The sequence below is a fragment of the Sphaerodactylus townsendi genome, linkage group LG12, assembly GCF_021028975.2.
Source record: "Sphaerodactylus townsendi isolate TG3544 linkage group LG12, MPM_Stown_v2.3, whole genome shotgun sequence".
NCBI classification, from domain to species: domain Eukaryota; kingdom Metazoa; phylum Chordata; class Lepidosauria; order Squamata; family Sphaerodactylidae; genus Sphaerodactylus; species Sphaerodactylus townsendi.
The window spans coordinates 11,854,740-11,877,953 of NC_059436.1; the positions used below are offsets into that span (position 1 = coordinate 11,854,740).

General features: G+C 43.9%; 1 protein-coding gene across 3 annotated transcripts in view; it reads right to left on the bottom strand.

The window, feature by feature from the left end:
* The window catches only part of KIRREL3 (kirre like nephrin family adhesion molecule 3), a 786,157-nt gene that overhangs the window by 176,488 nt on the left and 586,455 nt on the right, over positions 1-23,214 (bottom strand). For all 3 annotated transcript variants that reach the window (XM_048512011.1, XM_048512012.1, XM_048512010.1), the window contains exon 5: positions 826-983. In XM_048512011.1, the coding sequence (XP_048367968.1) occupies positions 826-983 (158 nt within the window). The remainder of the gene's footprint in view (positions 1-825; positions 984-23,214) is intronic.

Consider the following 23,214-nt stretch of genomic DNA (forward strand, 5'->3'; position numbering starts at 1 on the left):
AAAATCTAGTTGTTCTCTAAGGTGATCCTCGACTCAAATCTAGCTGTTCCACATCTACCCTGTGAAACTGCTTGCCCCCCCCTCTCTCAATGTGTATCTTACCATTCTTCCAGGGAGCTCAGGGTAGCATTCATGGTTCTCCTTTCTCCATTTTATCCTCACAACAACCCTGAGGATTGGTTAGGCTGGGAGGGTGACCAGCCCTAAATCATCTTCTTTATATTGTCTGAAGTCCAAACATTGATTGGGTAGTGAACTTCAAATCTTTGTTCAATGAAACAAACAAACAAACAAACAAAAAGTCCACCTAGTCCAAAACTGCTGGCGAGTCAGATGCCTCCAGCAAACCCATAAGCAAAGCCTGAAGGCAAGATCTTCTGTTGGGAGTATCCAACATTTAGTATTCAGAGGTACTACCCAGGAACATCCTTATTCAGCTTTGCCATAGTGATAGATACATTTAATGGATTTGTCTGACCTGACTTGTCAAAAATCATCCAAGTTAATGGCAATCGGTACGTATTATAGAAGTGAACACCCTAAATGCATCCTTCTTATTTATGTGACAATCACCTATCAATCAACACATCTTGTAGAAGTAAACACCTTAACTTAAATATTTGTTATGTTAAAAAAGAGTCTTGTTTGTCCTAAACCTACCACCAATGGATTTCTTTGCATCCTATGGAATCTTAATATTATAAGAGGGGGAAAACTCTCAGTGCCCTACTAATTTCTACCTCATGCACAGTGGAATTGTCATTGTCCTCCAGGTGAGCTGCACCCAAATTCCCTTCCTTCCTTCCCAGTTTCAGGTGTCCTTACCTTTGAGTAGGTTGCTCCATTGATTACTTCTCCTCTCCGCATCCAAATGATGGATGCTGCTGGTTTGGCGTTATCAGCATGGCAGGTCAGATTCAGAGGATCACCAGCTCTTAGGCTAACGACGGGCCCCCCAATAATAACCGGATCATCTGGAGGCACTGCAAAGAAGATGAGACAAAATACAGGATACTGTTTAGGAGACTTAAAAACAAAATCAGTTCAATGGACAGGTCATAGGTGACATGGATCCAAGAGAATGATAGAGTTGGAAGAGACCACAAGGGTCAGCAAGTCCAATCCCCTGCCATGCAGGAACACATAATCAAAGCACTCCTGACAGATGGCCATCCAGCCTCTGTTTAAAAACCACACACTCTACAAAAGACCCACAATCCAATCTTCTGGCACTTCTTCTTTTGACAAAATTCAGCTGTTGAGTCTGCTGCTTGGATTGGTGCAGCAATGCCGGATTGGGGAAGTTAACTCTTTCCTCTATGACCTAAACAGCCTGGGCTAGCCTGATCTTGTCAGATCTTGGTAGCTGAGCAGGTTCAGCAGCAGGCACTGGCCAACCACTTTGTTCATCTTTTCCCTTGAAAACCCAGTCTCAATCTCAGCATTTATTATGACCCAAAGATCTGTCAACATCAACTGAAGAGCACAATTTGCATACAAATATAAAATTAACATACAGAGATTAAAATTCATAACCTTATTGTGCTGTAATTAATTATTCATAACAGTTATTAAAACATTTGGAATATCTGCCTTCTTATAGACAAGATCTCAGCACCGAATTTGGCCATCTTCAAAGGTGGTGTCATCGGAGTAGACTGCAAGGAGGAGAGATGTACAGAATTTTCCAGGTCTTCCTGGAAACTTACTGCAGGGGTAAGATATGTGGGACTGACATCCTTATGGAAAATATATTAATACAGAATGGATTGAGCAGGTTAATATGTTACTAATAAATAAAAGTGTTACTAATAATAAAAGTGGCAATATTATTTTCACACCAGTGGGTGCTCATTAAACAGCAAATCATTAAACAGCAAAATGCTAGATGAAATAAGGACAGAAGGTTTTTTCTTAAAATAGTATCATGTTTACACGTTATGGAATATTAAGGTCCACCTTGTTGTATTGTTTGTTCTCTGGGAAGTTTTATTTTTCTGTTATATGTTATATTTTAGTTTTGTGAATATATATATGGAGAAAATTAATTTAAGAAAAGAAAATATGGTAACCCTTGTTCCACTGTTTTGACTCGGTTCAACTGGCCGGGTCACAAATGTTGAGAACAGGGGATGGGTTAAGTATCTCCTTTACAGGAGCGATGAGGGCAGGCAGTTAAAATGAGCTAGAGAGAAAGCTTTACAGTATTGCCGTAACCTGGCTATGCCATGATGACAATTCCCACTCCTCCACACACACTCCTTTTCCACTTAACCATTTGCCTGGTCCATATTGCCCTTCACAAGTTCCTTGTTGCCCATTGGGAAAAAATAGAGGTTCCTTCTCTCCCCCACAGAGAAAACAGCAGCCTGGGGAGAAATCTCAATGGGAACAACAATGCAAAGAGAGAGAGGGTTAGAGGCTTCTCCCCTCCTCCCCCAGCTTCACTGCTGTAATCAACGGCAGTTCTCTGAATTTAGAAAATATTGGGTGAAGCGAACATAGGTGTTATGCATTTAAAGGCCTTTAATGTCAAGGAATATTCTGAAATTCATGCGTAGAACTAATTAGCAAGTCAAGGTTGCAGTCAAACATTGGCTTCTGGCAGCAGAGGCAACTGTTTTGTCGATAGCTTTGTACAATAGCGAGAGGCTACACAATTGCGGTGCATTGATCACACAACAAGGCACATTATATGTGGCAAATTTGTAACCAACTGAGGAAATGTATAGAAGATAGTTGAAAACTGGTCAGAAACAGCCTTTGGTAAAGCTGTGGATCACGTCTTTGTTCAGTGTCTAGGAATTTCCAGTTGTCTGAAAGAGGACATTTTCTCCCAGTTTCAAGGGTTCTATATGTCTGGAATTTTTCAATAAAACTCCAGTGACACATTAGCAGGTCAGAATGAGAAAGTGGGATTTGCTACAAAGCGTATAGTTCAGGGTATTTTTTTAACCAGAGCATTCTCTAGTGGATGCTTCTGCAGGAATATTGATTTCAGTTTTCATCTGAAGGGGGAAGTAGGGCAGGGGTCTCCATAGCAAACTAGAAATCAAGATTTTAAAAACTCTCTGCATAAGGTTCCTCTTCAGTTCTTTTTGGAGCGAGCAAGTGGGGCAGCAGAAAGCTGCTGATCTCGTCCTGGTCAGCCTTTCCAACATCATTTCTATAAGTGCCCTATTGCATGTTTACAGCAGAGTAAAGCAGGCGTGGAAGAGGATGTGTGACTACAATGCACATGTGCAAACAGTGCAAAATTGAAAAACAAACTTTAAGTAGGATAAAGACATACTCCCAGGCCTTCTAAGTTACACTTGTGCAGGGAACATTATCTCAGACAACAGACCTTTTCTGCATTCTCCGTTTCCTCACTTGTAAGTTTCTGTTTTTCTGTTGCCCAAGATCTTTTGCAGGGTAACTGGCAATTCCACTGCTGTTACATTTCTATTTGTTCACTCAACATCAGCAGTGTCAATGGGGGTGCCCTGGGCAATTTTGGCTTAGGTGGGCTTTCTGTGTTCAACCTTTATTGTCTGAAATGGCTTTAGACATTAGATATGAAAGCAATAACACATTTCCTCCACTTTATTTATTTACTGCATTGTTGATAGGGCTTTCCTGCTGAGATGCACACATCACACTTTATGAAAGCCCAGGGGCAAGAACTGTCATTCATTCGACAATGCAAAAGCTGGCGACTCAGTTGAAAAACACTGGCATTCTAACTCATTTGACACAGGAATCGGAGCACCAGGCAAGAACTCTCTCAGCCATTAGAATACTCAGACTGCACAAACTTTGTGGCTGTTTTCAGAGCTCACATTTATTTATTTATTTATTTCTATTTATGTGCTGCCCTTCCCCTTATGGACTCAGGGTGGCTTCCAACATTTAAAATACAATCAAAACATAAAACCACGAATAACAACAATCAAAACCCAGGTGGCAAATAAAATCAGATTCCATTAAAATAGTTTCCCTTCCTATCCCTTCAAAACTACTTATATCCTGGGACGATGTGGGTGTTCTGTTGCTTTGATTATTGTGTGCTTTTGTACCCCTTTTATTTGTGAATAAATTTGTTAACCTTTAGTTTGCTCTCCTGAAAAATTTCTTGCAAAAGCTGATCTTGGTATACATAGACAACAAAGAGCCTAAGCTTGCCCAAGTTTTTGCTAAGACAAGAGTCTGCTCTTGCTAATTCCCCTACGCTAAAAGGGACAGACTTCTACCATTTTGGGTAACAGCAGGAGCTGGTAGTGTCCTTAGAGCTCAGCTTGTTCTTAGGTCCTTTCCACACAGGCCAATAGAGCTCTGGGCGGGCGGCCCTGGGGCCAACGCACCTGGGTGATGTGCCTTCACACAGAGGCGTGTCTGTTGTGGCTGTCCCGGGCCTTCTCCACTGCTTTGCAATGCATCCAGCCACAGATGACCCTACAACCATACCAACATCTCTGGACATCCATGTTCTCCTGCATGGCCATGCAGGAGAGAGGCAGGGAGGAGGAAAACAATAATGTGCAGCCGTATAATGTGCCTTGCAGCTGCAGCTGTTTGCTTAGCCGCAGCTGCGAGGCATGTTAAAACATTTGTGTGTGTGATTCTTGAATAACCTGGGTTGGGGGAGGGGACATGGAGTGGATCTGCGTTAGGATCGGGATCCATGTGAAGTTCCCCTCCAACCTGGCTTTTTTACCAGTGTTATCCCGGTTTTATTGGCCCGTGCAGAAAAGGCCTTAGTGACACTGGCCAAGGAAGATGTTGAAAGTGTTTTGGCACGATGCAAATAGGTAGCCCATCCCTGTTCTAAACATTACTGGGAAGAAGTACAAAGAAACACAGAGTGATTTATTAATTTGTTTGGTTTTTACCCTGCCCTTTCCTGATATATCAGGCTCATGCCAACTTTTTATCTATTACTGTCCCCAGTTCTATGCTCAGTGGGAGAAGTGATACTGCAAAGTGTTCCTATTATTATCTGTTACGTTTTCCTCTACACTCATCTTTGGGGAAGAAGAATGGTTCAGCATTCACAATTCTCTTGAGTCATAGAACTGAAGCAGCTGCCACCAAAGGCTCTCTGGAACAATACAGTTTCCATAAGGTCAAGATGAAGAGGCCAAGCAAGATTCCTGGGGCAGTGAATTCCAAAGGTATTTCCTTGCTGTGTTCTTTGTTCACTACATCTTAACCTATTGGAATTGTTTGCCTATAGCCATCTGCTTGACCCCTTCCACTGCTGTAACCAGATGTCTAGAATCCCAGTCCTGTTGCATGATGCCCTGGATGTTGATTATATTGACTTTGTGATCCACCTTGCATCTTGGTGAGAAAGGCAGACTATAAATAAATGTTAACCATTGTTTGATGAAACCCTGCCATTCTATCTTTCTCTCACATCCCACACTTCTATCTTTCCTTCCACTTCCTTTCCTTGTACCTACTATTACTAAATGGTTAACTTAGGATGAAGGCAGATACAGTACCAAAAAAGAGAGTCTCAGAGGGATCCTTTAGCCATAGCAGAAGCCCAGTCTCATAACTGAAACTGCAGAAATGCAGAACAAATCAAGCAATGGTGTATCTGCTGCTAAACCTAAACTTCTCCTACTTCAGACATATGGCCTGACTTTAAAGTTTTCTGGTACCCCATGTACATATTAACAATTCCAATATTGATTTACTATACAATACAATATTGATTTACTATATTTTTTGTAATAAAAACACAAACAGTTTAAAAAAAACAGTTGCAGCATTACACCAGGAATTGGTGGGGAAGGTAGCATCTTTAATACATTACAGGTATTGGCTCACTACTGCACCTAGCTGACTTCTCTAACCAGTGAATGTACTTCCAAGTCAGCTCCACTGCCATACAAGAATTGTACCCCCTTTCATCTTGAGATTCTCCATGGGTAAGAACTGTGCATTATTATAGTCAAGTGCCTACTTTTTGAAGGTTCTTTTTTTAAAAAAAACTACTATTAATGAACATACCCCTTGGGTACCATTACTAGGTTTTTTTGAACTGATGTCCAACAGTTGTTGCCTCAAGATTTGGGAGAGCCCTTGAAAAAGGGTACCAATATTCTGTACCAGCGAGTGCTATCACAGATACCAAGCAGGAATCTGGGAAGACACATAAAGAAACTGTTTATTTCCAACGGACCAGAGGGTATTTCCTGACCTTAGTATAAAGACAGGTTGGGCTAGGTCACTGGTCTGAGCAATAAAGAGATCTTGCTGCTGACCGCTATGTGAGAAATGGAGAAGAAATACAGTCTAGCGTGGGACAGTAAATCCTAAACCCAACTCCTCAGGACTGATAAAAAAGGGTTAGGGTTAGGGTGAATATTAACAGTGAATATTAACTCCTGATAGGTAAATTGCAAGAGCTATTGTCATCTGCTGAGCCGCATTTGCAAAATTTAATCCAGTTGAAAAGCTTCACTACACCAGAGAATCATAAAATGTCTCCCCTCTTGAATTTATGAAGAAGAAGAGGAGGAGGAGGAGTTTGGATTTATAATCCACCTTTCTCTCTTGTAAGGAGATTCAAGGTGACTTACAAGCTACTTTCCCCTCCTCTCCCCACAACAGACACCTTGTGAGGTAGGTAGGGCTGAGGGAGTTCCAAGGTCACCTAGCAGGAATGTAAGAGTGTGGAAACATATCTGGTTCACCAAATAAGCCTCTGTCACTCAGGTGGAGGAGTGGGGAATCAAACTTGGTTTCAAACTCCACATGCTCTTAACCACTACACCACTCTGGCTTTCTAGAAGAGGCTTTGCTGTGTCATTATGGCCGTTTCCGCACGGCCTCCTTGCATGCAGCAGCCAAAAGAGTGCGAGGCGTGGAGTGCAAGCCCGTTAAGCGCGAGGCGGAGGCCGGCCAGGCGAGCGGCGGCTCCGCACAAGAGCAGCCTCTGCGCCTCCGCCCGCTCGCGGTGTCCTCCTCGCCGCCTGCGGAAGCGTGCCTCATGCGCTGCCCTCCAGCCCTGGAGAGTCGGAGGACCCGAGGTAATGAAGTCTGGCTGCTCCTCTCCTTTCAGAACTGCAATAATCAGCAGAGGAAGCGAAGAACTGGCGTCTTCCAGTAGCCGGTTCGCACCCAGCGCCGCCAGAAACGCTCCCTCTAACAACAACCCTTTAAAAGGGTTTGTTGTTTAGAAGCGGCAGCGCCGCCCACAGAAGGAAGAAGTCCAGGTTGCCTGTCGCGAACGGTGGCCTGGGGAAGCCTTTTGGCGTCCCAGGCCCGTCCTCATGGAAGCGTCTTGAAGCGGCCTATGTACAAGCTCGGCTCTACCAAGAGCGCGGCTGCTTAGCTAAGTCTGCCCGCGACGTGGAGAAGCTGAAGTGTCGGCAGATCTGCGCAGGCGTCTCACATTGCTCTTCGCCTTTGTTTCATCGGTAAATGCTTGCATGCCGAGTTCACTGACGCCGCCCTCCCACCCCTGGAGGTCGGAGGACAGTGTGGGCGGGCTGCACGCCTCCGCAGGCCACGCAGACACCGGGCAGGAGTGGGCGGAGACGGGAGATAGCGCTGCCCGGCGGCTGTTCGGGCACCGCTACCGCAGGGAAGACGCTTCCTCCCAACAACAACCCTTTAAAGGGTTAAGCTGTTTAGGGCGTGTTTGACGCTCTGGGGCGGGAAGAAGAGTCAGGCTGCTCAGGTAACGGTGGTCCTGGGGCTTTGGCGCCCTGTCGGCTAAATGGGCCGCAAGTGGAAACGCTCATGACAGCTTGCTAGGAAGGAGAGGGGAGAATCTGTCATTAGAGAGCATTTTCAGAGCAGGTAAGGTGAGGCCTTGAGGCTTTGTAGCATTCATGCCCCTAAATTGTTCTTTCTTTTACTGCAATAGATCTATTTGTTTTTAGCATTATAGCCCATTCTGTCTTCAGAGGGTCAGAGCAGACACCAATCATATAAAACAGGGGCACACTTTTAAAAGTACTATAAACAATTTAAAATAGAAGAACGTAAAAAAAAAAAGATTCTGTTGAAATAACCCTTACTTCTTTTAGACATTCAAGGCAAATATTTCTCTGTTTAGTCGCCCTGGATGAATCTTACTAATTATTAAGTATGTTTCAATCTCCCCTTTTCACTGAGTGGCTCAGGACAGCACACAGGACAGGGCATCATTTTCCCCTTCTCTATTTTGTTCCCACAACAACCCAGTTAGGTAGGCTAAGTTAAGCATGACTGCATCAAGGTCATCCAGTGATTGTCCATGGCAGATTGGGAATCTGAATCTGGATCTCCTAGAACCTCCTACCTAGTCCATCACTAATCGCTACACAATGCTAACTTTTGATCTACTTTTAGCAACCCACTCATCACAAACAAGTGATAAATACAAGCCCTGACCTTATCTATGTTTCCTCACTCCAAAGCACAAAGAATTTCAGATGCCCAACAACCGTTCCATCTTTGTGCTAAAAATTATTGGAACCCAAAATGTTGCACAAGATAGCTTCCGGGGCATATTGGAAGCATGATTTGTTCCAAGGAAAGGCAGGATAATATGCGACAGGAGTGGGAGGCATTCAAGCAAAAATTTTTAAAACACGTAAATTAATCCAACTGACAGATTATTTTCTAGGGTTTAAATACAACCACTTAGATGCTGCTAGCAATTTTAATGACAGTAATAATCCGCTTCCCTGAAAGGAACAATAATTGCTGTATGAATAATAATCAATATTTAACTTCCTCTTAAGAGGATTTCCAAAGGCTTTGTACACTTTATTGCATTAAGCATCACAAAAGTATCAGGGCCTGTTTTACAAGCCACAGGAAAGAGACTGAGACAGAGAAGCAAATGGGCGAAGGTCACAAAGTAGTCCCATCTTGAAGTGTGGCATGGTAAGGCAGAAACACCCTTCCAGTGCACTTTCTGATTGTGCATAGCTCTCTTCCAGAGACTGGCAGCAAAGAGGAAGTCAACAAAAGTAACCCTCAGTTTCTTAGCCACATGATAGTCATTAGTTTAGATAGCCTTAAAAAGAATTAAACATTAACAGAGGACAGATCTATCAATAGGTTCAGCATGACAGCCAAATGGAATCATCATAGTCAGAGTTGAGTGTTGTCGACCATCATGCCCACTTTGGAAGCCTCCAAAAGATATCTAAATGGTCACAACCTTGAAAAGTAAGATGGATGACTAACAAGAACAGGATCTTCTCTGATGCAGTGTCCCACCTATGGAACTTCTTCCTTCATCTGTTTAATTACAACTTTTTCTTTTCAGTTTCAGGCATTGGGTGAAGGGTACCATAATTTCCCAAGCCCTTTCAACAATCTTTCACCAACACTTGATCATCAAAGTTCTATAATTCAACTATGATTCAAATGCTAATGGTAAATGCATTTTGTAGCTTTAGGTACACCACTTAGGGATGCTTGGAAGCCAGCATGGTGTAGTGGTTAAGAGCAGGTGGATTCTAATCTGGAGAACCGGGATTGATTCTCCACTCCTCCACCTGAGTGGCTGAGCCTTATCTGGTGAAACAGATGTGTTTCTGCACTCCTACATTCCTGCTGGGTGACCTTGGACTAGTCATAGTTCTTCAGAACTCTCAGCCCCACCTACCTCACAAGGTGTCTGTTGTGGGGAGGAGAAAGGAGCTTGTAGGCCACCTTGAGTCTCCTTACAGGAGAGAAAGGTGGGATATAAATCCAAACTCTTCTTCTTCTTGTGTTGAGAGGTTGAATTTCAAATAAATTAAATGAGTAGTAGAATGGAAGACTCATTGGCTTGGCCCAGTAGAGTTTGGTTTTATATTTGTATGAAGGAAAAATCTATACTGTCCCCTCACATTTTGTTAGAGTTTGGGCAGATGGCAGATGCAGCTTGAGTTATTTACATGAGTCAATTTCACCTTGTTTATTTGGACAGCCTTACCACAAAATTCAGTTTTTTCTTACTGCACAGAAAAACTGATGGTCCATGGAGGGAAAGTCTATCTAATGTTTTTCAATGGGCAGTAGACCCATCTTCTGAGAGACTAAGATACTCATATTTGTGTCTGCGGATCTTTGCAGACAGCTCATTGAAAAAGTTTTTTAAAAAATAGGAAAACTATATGTTGCCAGGATCGGCGGGATGAACAGAGTAAAACTGTGTACACTTCAGGCTGAAGAGGCACCCAGGATCAGAGCCTGCAGAGCCTTAGCAAATGGGGCAGGGAGAATCCCTTCAGTTGCAAACAAAATGTTGGGCGCAAGCTGAGAAGGAAGCTGACCAGAGAGCAAAATGGTTGGATGGGAAAAATAAGACACCTCCTGAGCTCCACACAGCCAGCCAGGCAGCAGATGTCTTGCAGGTGGCTTAAGGAAAAAAGATGTACTTTGAAGCATTTTAAAAAAAGATGCCTTGTGTTAAACTAAGCCATTCTGAGGACATCTTGGCGAAAAACTGTGCAGAGTTCCTCCCCAATATGCTTTTTTTAGCTTCCTCAGGATGTCTTACTTGTGCTGTGCTGAAGAAATCAATATGAAGATTCTATCCATGTGTTTTGATCCTTGATAACTCATTTACATATGCAAACTATCACCGGATATTGAAGTTCATAAGTGACAATTGTGCACCAGAAAAAATCCCCCAACATTTGATTGTGTGGTTGCCCTGTGCTACCTGAAGGACATCAGTTTGGCAGGTGTCAGGTTTAGATCTGACCTCACAATCGCAGTTGTAGATCAGTGCTGAGAAGACTTATAGCATGATCCCTTCCTTTCTTGTGACAAATGTCATCTTCTCTGCAGGTAGATCTCACGCCTAAATGAAGAAGCTTTCCCATTGGAAACACTCTTCAGTCACATTTGCAGATGGTCATGATAAGCTGAATTGAGATGTTCTAGCAGCAGCCCTCCATTCTAATGATATCCCTGCTGTTTTGATTCTTCACAAGGCCCTGCACATCCAGAGGAAGAAAGAAACACATCCACATGTGGGACTCTGATCTGCCGCACATTCTAGCTACCTTGTTTTCTAACCTTTTGTTTGGTGCCTGCTTTGGTCTATTGGATTAGCCATGAGTTAGACGGAGCTGATAAGCAGATAAGAGGCTCAGGGAGAGAATGTGGTCTGATTGCATCTTTCCAAATAAGTGGTTATTATCCCCGGTTATTCATGTAGCTATGAATTATTGATTGGCTCCCAGCTCATTAAAGAGGAGATCTGGGTGGATGGGAGGGGAGAATCTGATGAATAGAAATCAGCGGTGGCTCTTCTTAACATCTGTAACTTGGCAAAATGAAGGCAACTCATTATGGCCCCATTCAAAGTCCATCAGGGAAAGAAAGCACAGAGATGGTGGCCATTATCCATCCAATGTAGACTCAGGTTTTGATTTTTTTTGTTCTTATTTTGGTCATATTACAATAGAGTTTGGTCTTTGTATCTTTTAAGCGCATGAAAAGTAAATGCATTCACTATTTTTGTGATTCAGGTAGAGGTGTTTTTTTTTTAAAAAAATAGAACGTAATTGTTTAAGACACGACAAACAAGTGGACTCTTCATATGAAAGTTTTCAGTTAGACTGGCTGGCCAATCAGAAAACTGTTGTAAAACCAGCCTCTTGGTTTTTGAAAGCACAGTCAGGTTCCTGCAAGTGTTTGGGTGAGGATGGGAACTTTAAAAAAAACTTAGATTTTTTTAAAAAAACCAACCTTAGGGGGAAAGGGGCAGATAATTTTCCCTCCCCTGCCCATTTTTTAGTTCCCCTCCTACCTCCGGCCCTCAGATCTATAGGATGGTTAGGCTGAGAGAGGATGACTAGCCAGAGGTCAGATGGAGACTAGCCCAATGCAGAGAGTGGCTTTGAACCCGGGTCTCCCAGATCCTAGTCCAACACTCCAGCTTATGGGTTGGAGCCAGACGATAAGCCCCATCCAAAGATCTGCCATTGGGAGTGGCATGGGGCCATGTGAGGTATTTGCCCTCCCTGCACTTCAGCCTTCCATGGTGGTGGAACGTAGTGCTGAGTGCTGTGGCAGCATCCCTGTGCTCCTGGCATAACAGGGGCAGTCTGGAGGTATGGCCAGGGGAGGAGCTGACACTAGTCAGCTTCCACCTGGCCATTGCCGCCATTATGCTGATAGCCAGGGCTTTGGATTTACAGTATTTGTTTGGTGGCATAAGTCCATTAAGCCCAGTGGGGACTTTCCAGTGGCAGGAGGCTTTTTTGTGGTTTCTGCCTTCAACACCACTGGAAAGCCCCCTTGGGAATGGCAGGGCAAGGCAAAGTGGCTGTGGTGCCACATCCGGGCTTTTTTCTTACTGCAGATCTCTCTCATGATACTTGCCAGGGTCTCCTCTTCCCTAGGAGCAGCACTATAGCACTGGTGCTCAGTTTATTCTTCTAGAGCAGAGCTGTCACCAAGTCACCAAGCTTGATTATGATATGCTGCTGTCACCATTTGCTGTGGTGCCTCATAGTAGACTGGAATTTCATGAGATAGAGAAGGTAAAGCAAGCACAGAGGTTATTGAGCAAACACGGATAGCATGAAGAGAACCAACTAAGTTGCCTTACGTTTTTGAGTATAGCAGGAGAAGCAAGACATTTATTTCCCATAAATAAGCAATGCAACCTGCATGCAAGAAAGAGCAGTGGAAGATGGTTTAAATAAAAGCCTTTCATCCAGAATACTTCCTAAACTGGTGCAAAGGAAGTCATAGGCTGTGATCCATGTCTACCTTGAGAAACAGATTAATTCCAGTAACTTTAGTGACAAGGATAATGCTAGGGGTTGGGGGAGAAATTCACTTTCTGAGATTAGTTTAAAATTCCGATCCCCACCCCCTGCGCGGTTGTAAATTATCCATTTTACATAGAAGCTTGAAATCAGTCAAAGCAAGCAACAGTGTTAATTTGCACCTGTAGAAGTGCCTTCATCTTCATGCACTATATTCTCAGGACAAACACACATATAATAACAAGATGAATCTGCTCCCCAAACATTCTTCCCTTCTCCATCTTTGAGCCTTGAGAGATAAAGTTGGCCCAGTTGGAGCTCCTTGGCTCTGGAACTCTCAGAATCAAGAAGGCCAAATCAGCACCCGCATTGTTGACTTCCTGGCAGATGTTTCTTTTCTTGATGGTCTTTGATGGGGCATGGATTTTGTCTTCAACTCTTGGGGATGGTTTTTGTTGTTCTGCTCTATTATGTAAAAATGCTTTGGGATTTCATTGGTTTTTATTATGATGATTTACTGCCAGATTCTCGGTGTTCAGTGGACGACTCTTACCAATTTTTGCATATGTGCGCCTCTCAAGTATAGGATTTGCTACTGTGATTGTTTATTTTAAAGCTATATTTTGGCAACTACTCTAGGTGCCCTGGGAGAAGAGTGTGGCATAAATATAAAAGGCAAACAGCAACTTAAGAGTCTTCACAATAAACAGTAAGGCCACACAGTGAGTTCATAGCTACAGAATACAAACCTTGCCAACTTCAAAGCCTGTGAACTCTAGATACCCCATCCCATCTCCCTCTCTTGTTCTTTGTATCTCTTGTTTCCTTTCTTATTTGTTATCTTACCCACTGTCAAAATTAAGCAAATCATCACAGGTTGCTCAGTGTTCTACCATACACATAGATAACATAGTCCTCACTGTGTTGGAAGGCAGCTTAGAGCACTTTGTCTTTCAAATACCTTGTACAGGTTTTAAAAACTGCAAAAGCCTCAGACACATGTATGTTTGCCAGCATCTGTCCAAGGGTTCTTTATTTTTTTGAGGGGGCGGAATTCAGTTCAAATTCCTATTAAATAATTAAAACATACACCCACGTGCACCTTGAACTCTTTGTGAACATGCATGCAGACATTCCTTTCAAGGGCATTTTAAAAGGGTACTGGATACACTTTCTCCTGCTGGACAGTCATATTCTCCCCTTATACACAGAGGCTGAAGTTGAACACACAGAATTCCAAAGAATCTAATACTCCTTTGCAAAACTTAACCTCAAAGAACTGCCGAGGCAAACAGAAAAATTGTCAGGTCAAAACAGAGGCGCTCTGATGTATAGGTCCAGGAAGGGAGGTGGGAAAGGTCATCAAAAAGCAGACCCTTAGACAGAACATCTCTTAACTTTTCTGATCTGCTACATCTCTTGATCTCTATGAAGCCCCACAAAGGTAACAGTAAGAACATCGGCGGGCTTGTGTATTCCCAGCTTGTGCATTCTCTTTGTACCACCAAGGAATCAACAACTGCCCTCTACACAAAGCCAACTTTCCAGCCTTATTTTAATCTACAGATACTGTTGGTTGTTTTTACAGGCAATTATAACTTTCACTGAAGAGCAATTGTGTTGGGCAGCACAATTCAGACAGGGTGGGGAGAATGCTGCTGCGGCACCACCCCACAGCTTCCAAGAGGACTTTTTGGTAGTGTGGGATGGTAAAAGCATTAAAAACTTCCCCACCACCAAAAAGCCCTCCATAGAGCTTAATGGGCTTCTAAATCCAAGCCTTGGGCATCGGAGTTCCAGGAGGCAAAGCCAAAGTGGAGGCTAACATCAGCTCCATCCCTAGCCACGCTTCTGGAATGCCCCTGCAAAGTCAGCAGGACTGCAAGAGTGGGGAGGACAAATCTACTCTGGCACAGCCTCATCACCTCCAGATGTTGCTTTGGTCTGCCACTCTGGATTGGGCCATAAAACAAACAAAATATAGCTTTAAAAGGGGATTCAACAAATTCAAAGAAGAGAGGTCTTTCGATGGCTACTAGGCATGATGACTACAGCAAACATTCATGTTCACAGGTAGTAAACCCCATAACATCACTGTGACTAGCTCAAGGTCACCCAGCTGGCATGTGTCAGAGTGCACAAGCTGATCTGATTCACCAGATAAGCCTCCACAGCTCAAGTGGCAGAGTCAGAATCAAACCCAGTTCTCCAGATTAGAGTGCATGTGCTCTTAACCACTACACCAAGCTGGTTCTGGTACTGATGTTGTTAAAGAGCAAGTGGTAATATTTTTTTTCAGTGTTAATACTGGGAATCAATATGGAAAATGTACATCGTTTCATTTTGTGAATTTTAAGTACTAATAAAAAAATTCAAACACACACAAAATCCCACAGGAGCTCAGATGGTGATTGTTCCAGCATCCTTATTTTTGGAGCCTTGGGCAAATGCATTCCATGGTGGCTTCTCTGGTAGCATTTACCCTGTATTTCGGAAAAATGCTGTTGCTGAAAATATTTCATTGCTGGTTACAAGTCCGATCTAGTCTGATGCTGAGAGACTGCCACTCCACACAGCAGTTGATCAGCACCTCTGTATGTTTACCCCACTATTACTAATTAGTCATTATTATTTTATCACTTTCAGTAGTGAAACGGCCAGCTGGACATCACTGCTGCCGGAGACATTCTTAATTATTATCTACATCTCTTTGAATTGCAGAAGTTCCCTGGGGACAATCTGGTTCTTGAAAGATGAGCCAGAGGGAAGGGGCGGGGGGAAGACTGACACCGCAATGAAACTACCTCTAATTAATTCTGATGGCTGTCTTCTGCATCACATTATCGATCAATTTGTGCAACATGTTTTTCCCCCTAGAAAAAAAAAAGTAGGAACGGAACCATCCCAGAGGCTCATTAATGGAAAGCAGCCAATGGCCACTGGAGTGGAAATAGTATATGTACCTCATCCGTCCATTTTTCTGGATTTCAGAGGAAGGAAGGAAGGAAGGAAGGAAGGAAGGAAGGAAGGAAGGAAGGAAGGAAGGAAGGAAGGAAGGAAGGAAGGAAGGAAGGAAGGAAGGAAGGGAGGGAGGGAGGGAGGGAGGGAGGGAGGGAGGGGGTTGGGGAGGTGTAGAAATGTATGTGTAGATAGAGTAGTCCAGACAGGGATGGCTAAATGTTCCACTATTAGAGAGCCAGTGTGGTGTAGTGGTTAAGACTGCTGGACTCTAATCTGGAGAACTGGGTTTGATTCTCCACCTTTCCACATGAAACCTGCTGGGTGAACTTGGACCAGTCACAGTTCTCTCAGAACTTTCTCAGCTCCACCTACCACACAAGCTGCCTGTTGTGGGGAGGAGAAGGGAAGGTGACTGTAAGCCACTTAGAAACTCTTACAGTTGAGAAAAGCGAGATATAAATCCAAACTCTTCTTCTTCTAACCCCCCTGCTCAATGCAGGGTCCAGCCAAAAACAACCCTGACAAATGTTCCTCCAGCCGCTGCTTGAAGATTGCCAGTGTGGGGCAATGAGAAAAAATGAACTTTAGCGAGCGTCGGAAGAGGAAATCCATGCCAGTTCAGCTACGTCTCACTGATTCAATGCGATATTATTTGTGAAGAGAGACTGTACTTGAATGCTCAGATCTGGTCATAGTGCCATGCTTGTGTATTTATGCACTGCCTTGCTGGTTTGTCAGCTAGACATGTTTCTCCGCTGCAGACAAGTTGAGATGATGAGAGCATCACCATAACCTTGTTCACAGATCCCACCCTTCATCTCCATAAAGCTGCCTGCTGTTTTTCAATGTTTTAAACATGCAGCTTCCTCTGCAAAGCTGAGGTTTGCTGACTGTAATGTACTCAATCTGTTACATATATCCCAGTGCATCTTGGGGTCCAGACCTGATGTCTATTTGACGCAATCTTAATTTGCATCAACTACTCTGTGCATAAAAAATAGGGGTAGCTGTGTTGCACAACAGATCCAGCTACGTAGATATACAGGAGATCAATGAATTCTCCAAAGGATGAGGCTGAACAGATCTGAAGCAACAAGGCGCTTGATCTTTATTAAGGACTCTGTGTAAATAGGACAGTTGGGGGTGAGTGCACTAATAAGCACAGTGTTCACAAGGAGGCTGGCGAAGCAAATAATTAAGTCCTGTACTTCTTCCAGGGGTCAGAGGCAGAGCTTCACTTTGGAATATCTGATCTGCTGCTTAGCAGCTGTGCAAAATCGCCTGCCCTTGGAAGCTAGATATTCCTCATTGCCCAGTTAATGAAAGGCTCCATCCACTCCTAAGAAACTGAGAAAACTGGGGTGCTGTGTGGTTTCCGGGCTGTATGGCCGTGTTCTAGCAGCATTCTCTCCTGACGATTCACCTGCATCTGTGGCTGGCATCTTCAATACAATGAGAAGAAGAACATAGCATGGGACACCAGTCCTCATGGTACGACTAGTGGCAGTTCCTAGGAGGCTGCTTGCTACACAAACAAGGACAAAATCCGTGAATGTACTTGCTTTGATCTATTGCAAACAGTTTCATTGAGTGACCTCAATTGAACCCCTCCTCCCACTAAAGGGTGCCAGGAAGCACAGAGGCCAAAGACTAACATGAGAACAATACACTGGCCCCCACAAAATCGATGCCTCTCAGAGGGTTTTGGGATTCATCTTGCATGTCGAGCCTGGGCAGGAAGGCAGTCGGCCATTTTCCCGCTGGCCTTAAGGTATGCCTGGGTCGACAATGGCACTAGCTAATCCCTATTGTATCATCCTAATCAGCATTCTAAGCAGACCATTACTTGCCCTATGTGCACCCATCCCAGCCATCAATCAGTATTCAGATGAATAGCCCAGGTGCCCACTATCTTTTTGTTGGAACCCCAGAAAAGCAATCCGTTCTTTGTCTCTGCTTTTCCTGCCAGCTTACTTCATACCATCTTTGGACCCACTTTGGGGTATAAATATTGGTTCCTTGGCCTTTCATAGTGTGTATGTGTGTGTGTTCTGGATCCATGCATGCACCCCACTTGGTGTGGGCTTTTCCTTTTGCTTCTAGAAACACTGGTCATTTTCCTCTTTGGTGCTGCTTTCCCTAGACATGTCTTCAAGACTTGTTTGAGAGTTTTCACCCAGGACTATCCTGGTATATGTAAGTTATCGAACCTATTTTCTCCATCTTGCTTTCTCTGTCTCCTAATTGCCTCAACCAAAGTGGAGACTGACTACTTAGGGTAACAAATCTGCCTTAGACTGAGTCAGATCCCTGATCTATCAGTGTCAACATTGGCTACCCTGACTTGCAATGGCTTGCTAGGGTCTCATGAGGAGGTCTATCACATCTCCCATTACCTGATTTTTTAGCTGGAGATGCTGGAGGTTGCACATGGAATCTTTTTAATGCTCTGCCACCAACCCACAATACCTCCCCTAACCAACGAAACTGCTCAGTATTGTCTACTCTAAGTAGAAGACTCTCAGGAATCTTTCACACCTGCTATCTGGCCCTTTTAAACTAGAGAGGTTGAGGAATGAACCTGGGATCTTCTATGCACAAAATTCTGCCATTGAGTCTCAGCCCCTCTCCTCAAGTTTTCACATTGTAGGAAAAGAGAGAAAAGTTATCTCCACTTTCTACAAATTGTGTAACACACACATGGACTACAGATGAATTAAATGGCATGAAGGCATCTATTGTTATTGGTCAAGTGCAGTCATACCATCACACAGAGATATGTAGAAAGCAAAATAATGCCTGCATTACAGGGATCTACAGTGCTAAACCCAGCAAATATCGAAGAGATAGAAAAAGTGCAGAGAAGGGCAACGAGGATGATTGAGGGATTGGAGCACCATCCTTATGAGGAGAGGCTGCAGTGTTTGGGACTCTTTAGTTTGGAGAGGAGATGTCTGAGGGGGGATATGATTGAAGTCTATAACATTATGCATGGGGCAGAAAATGTTGACAGAGAGAAAATTTTCTCTCTTTTTCACAATACTAAAACCAGGGGGCATACATTGAAAATGCTGGGGGAAAGAATTGGGACTAATAAAAGGAAACATTTCTTCACGCAACGTGTGATTGGTGTTTGGAATATGCTGCTACAGGAGGTGGTGATGGCTAGGATAGCTTTAAAAGGGGCTTGGACAGATTTATGAAGTCGATCTATGGCTACCAATCTTGATCCTCCTCGATCTGAGGTTGCAAATGCCTTAGCAGACCAGGTGCTCGGGAGCAGCAGCAGCTCCAGAAGGCCATTGCTTTCACATCCTGCATGTGAGCTCCCAAAGGCACCTGGTGGGCCACTGCAAGTAGCAGCTTGCTGGACTAGATGGGCTCTGGTCTGATCCAGCAGGCTCGTTCTTATGTTCTTAGGTTCTTATGTTCAAAGACAGAGGTTCTAGTTACTCAGACTTGGAAACCCACCTGATTTGGAATCTCCCATTGGGTTAACTGCCTGATTGTCTCTAGCTGCTGCAGGGAGATTTCCTTGACTAGTTTACCTACATCTCCCTCCCTTGGCAAGAGCCAAGAGGTTAACCACAACTAACTATTCATTTCAATGTACTTAGACTGGAGTAACTATCTTTATGACTGGTGATCTTACAGCTCACCAGGTCTAGACCCTCTAAAGGTTCAACCCTGGACACACAAGGCTATTTCATATGATCCATATGTACGATATGAATAAAGGAACTTTAGGTGCACTCATAAAGAAGTACCATGCTTATGGCAGGGATGTGCTTTTGTGAAAACTATCAGGTGCATGGGAGCAGTGACAACTACCACCTGAGACTTGAAGTAGCCCAAAGAATCAAGGTGGACAGGCTACCCCCACTTCTGCATTTCTCCACAAATGGAGACACACCTACCACTTGCTTTTGTGTGAGAAAGGAAACATTTTCGCATGGGGACAATCTCATTTAATCAGACTGCCACAAAGTCCCAGGGTTTACATGCTTGGCATCACAATGAACCCAGTCCCATGCAATACAGCTTTGCCCCCAGCTGCTCCCATAACATTTTTGGCCCTCTAAACAAAGGCTTTGGTTTTACTCTTGAATGTGCTGGAGCTCATCCTTGCAATTATTCACCGAAGGTCATTTATTTGGAGTCTCTCTTGATGAATATGAAACATAGCATGGGAAGAACACAATTATCCATTATTCCTCTCCCAGCTCCCCATGCAATAAGCAGGCCCTTTTTTCATGCACAGTCCCACTGTGCTGTGACATTATGCAAATGAAAAGTATGCAACCAGTTGTATAACATCCACTGCCTCCCCCTTCTTTACCAATAACATTGGTGGGCCATGGGGGATGAATCTTTAGCAGTGTATCCCAAACCTCTGATGGCAGTGGCACACTTTCCCTCGTAATTAAAAATGGAGTCATATTCCATGCCTGCTCCCCTGATGGAGGAGCAATAAGCCACCCTCAGAGAAAGCCATTCCCTCTGCTTTTGCATGAGTCACAGCATGCCTTTGCATGGAGGCCAAGATGTGATGGCCAACCTTCTTAGAGGGAAGGTAGTTCCTTAAGCACTTTTGAGTCCCATCAGTTTCAATGGAAAAGTAACAGTGTCATCCTCTGCAGAGTTAGTCCAATCCAAAGCCATTGGAAAATGAATGAAGCGAGCCTGAAGAAACACACACAGGATTGTGCTGCAAAGCATGTTTGAGTCACAACAGGTGCACAACAGAAACACGTGCTCACTGAAAGGAGGAAAAGTCTGAGTAATCGCTCAGATAAAAACACAAGAAACAGCTTCCTTTGTGAGTGGCTTACAGCAAATATTAACTCTTTAATGTATACCCTAATACCCAGTTTAGAAATAACTGGTGTGGAAGACTGATATTATTGGGACTTTATCCTTTTCTCATCATAGTAATGGGTTCTAAATAATGGCAGCATACCCAAAGTAAGCTGTGTGTGTGTGTGTGTATGGAGTAGGGAGCCACAAAACGACGGAGGCAAACCAAACAGTTGGGTGGGTGGGTGGGGGAAGAGAGCTGAAAAATAAATGAAAAGGAATGAGAGGGCAGCAAATAAAAATTGCAAGGAAGTTTAAAAGTTGCATCTCTTTCTGTGCCCTATTTGTCTTACAGTGTTTCTCCTTCGATGCATCTGAGAGGCAGAATGTGTGGGTTGGAGAGATGATGTCTCACTTCCAGCACTAGAGGGAGCGATGAAATGCACTGTACTTCAAAGTCTTCTGATTTGGCAGGGAAACAGTGACAGGAGAGTTTTGTTACTGCCTGGCTGTCCACAGAAGGAGAAGGCCAGAGTAACAAATAGGAATGTAGAAGGAAAAAGAACAAGCTAGCAAATTAAAAAAAAAGGGGGGGGGAGTTGCTATTATTTGGTCCGTATTCTTGCACATAAACACTCAAATATTCTTCACTTTATACAAAAAAGCAGTCTTATGCAAAACCTACTAGAAAAAAGTAAGCTTACTCAAATCAATGGGACTTACTTTTGAGACAGAATGAAAGTTGGGTGAGGTAGGAATAGATAATACAGATTGATATTGAGTCAAATTACTAGTCCAGCTAGTTTGGCATAGTCATTTTCAATGGGTAATAATTCTTCAGGATCCCAAGTAGAAAGATCTCTCTAACACCTGATTCCAAAACCCTTTAAGTGAAGATGTCATAGGTTGAACATAGCACATTCTACATAAAAACCCAGTGGTTGAACATCTTCCTTTGACTCATCTCATTTCTCGACACAAGTTTAGCAGAAGTATTTCTCATAATGATTTCCCACACATTTTCCATAACGTTTCTGGCTTCCCGCACTGCGTTTGCAAAATCCTGCCCAATCATGACAATAGAAGGATAAAAGCACAACAAAGGCTTTGCATGTATATTTTGCCCTAGTAGGTATAAACTCACAGGGTATGTGTAATTAACATTTGACTTAGATTACAAATGGCCAAGAGACCACAGGAAAGACTTATCTGCTAAGAAACAGGCAGAAGAGAGAAAACATAAGAAAGCAGAGAAACGCAATATAAGCAGCGACAAGCTCTTCAGCACCAAGGACAGCTCCCAGGCAGCAGATGTGGCTACAACACCTTCCAAAACAAACTCTGTATGTAAGGTGTCATCAAGTCACAACCAAAGGAAACTAAGGCCGTTTCCGCATGGCCTCCCTGTCGCCTCCACGCCGGCGAGAATTCCGCCGGCGTGGAGGCCGCTCGCATGCACGATTTGCGGACTGACCCCCAGAGAGCACGGCAGATGCGGCAGGTGGCTCCGCGACGGAAGCCGTCTTCCCCCGCCCCACTCACCTTGTCCCCGTCGTCGCCTGCTGGCTGTCAAAGCCCCGCACGCTTGCCCTCCGGACCTCCAGGGACAGCTTCCGGCCGGCCAGCAGGCGACGATGGGGACAAGGTGAGTGGACGGGGCAGGGAGACAGTGTGTTCCCGGCGGCGCGGTTCGCACCGCGCCGCCGGAAGACTCTTTCCCCCCAACAACAACCCTTTAAAGGGTTGTTGTTTAGGGCGGCCTGACGCCGCCCTGGGGGAGGGGGAGGGCAGTCAGGTCGGCGCTGCTGCGTTGCAGCAGCACCGCCTGTGCGAATGGTGGCCTGAGGGCGGCGTTTTTACCGCCCCCAGGACGTCGTTTTTGGCCCATGCGGAAAGGGCCTAAGTCTTTGCATTTCCACTCACCCTTCCATTCACAGGATTTCTCATACCTCTGAGCAACTGAGATCCCTAAAGAGGTACCCTCTTCTGAGTTGGTATCCCAGTCACTGAATACTTTTTTAAAGTCATGATGTCCCCAAAAGTCAAAGAAGAGTCAATGTGATAGTTTCTTTGGGGTTACCATTCCTACAATTGAGAAGGACTATGCATTGTGGCCAGTACCTTACTTCAGACCATGCAGTGCTTTAAGCAGGATCTTTAAATGTTATCCTAAGACATGTGGAGACATACATGAGAGAAAACAGTCTTACAAACACAAAGGGTACATGTCTAAAATTGTGTATACCACATTCACACACCCCCATGCAAAATCCTGGTTCCTTCTACTATTATATTTGTGGACCGTCCTTGTGTAAAATTGCAGGTGCAGACAAAACCCATGCTCCAGTAGAAATAAAATAATGTGTTTGCACTGGCCCTGTTAATAAAAGGGCCCAGGAAGGAAAGAAAAAAAAAATATTGATTTAAAAAACAAATTAAAGCAGGTTTCATAACCAAGTTGGTCTACAATAAAACAGTTAGATTGAAGTCCAGTATCACCTCAAAGACTGACAAGATTTTCAGGCTATCTGACATACATCGGACAAGATAACTGATGAAAGGAATTCTGACACTTGAAAGTGATACCCTGAAGATTTTGTTGGTGCCACTGGACTCAAATTTAACTTATTGGAAAAACAAATCTACTGTTTCCATTTCATTAAAAAAAAAAAGTTCTGATTACTAACCTATGAAGCCAAAATAATCTGAGGCTGCTCTTCATCACATGGCTGGAGGATAATGCTCCCTC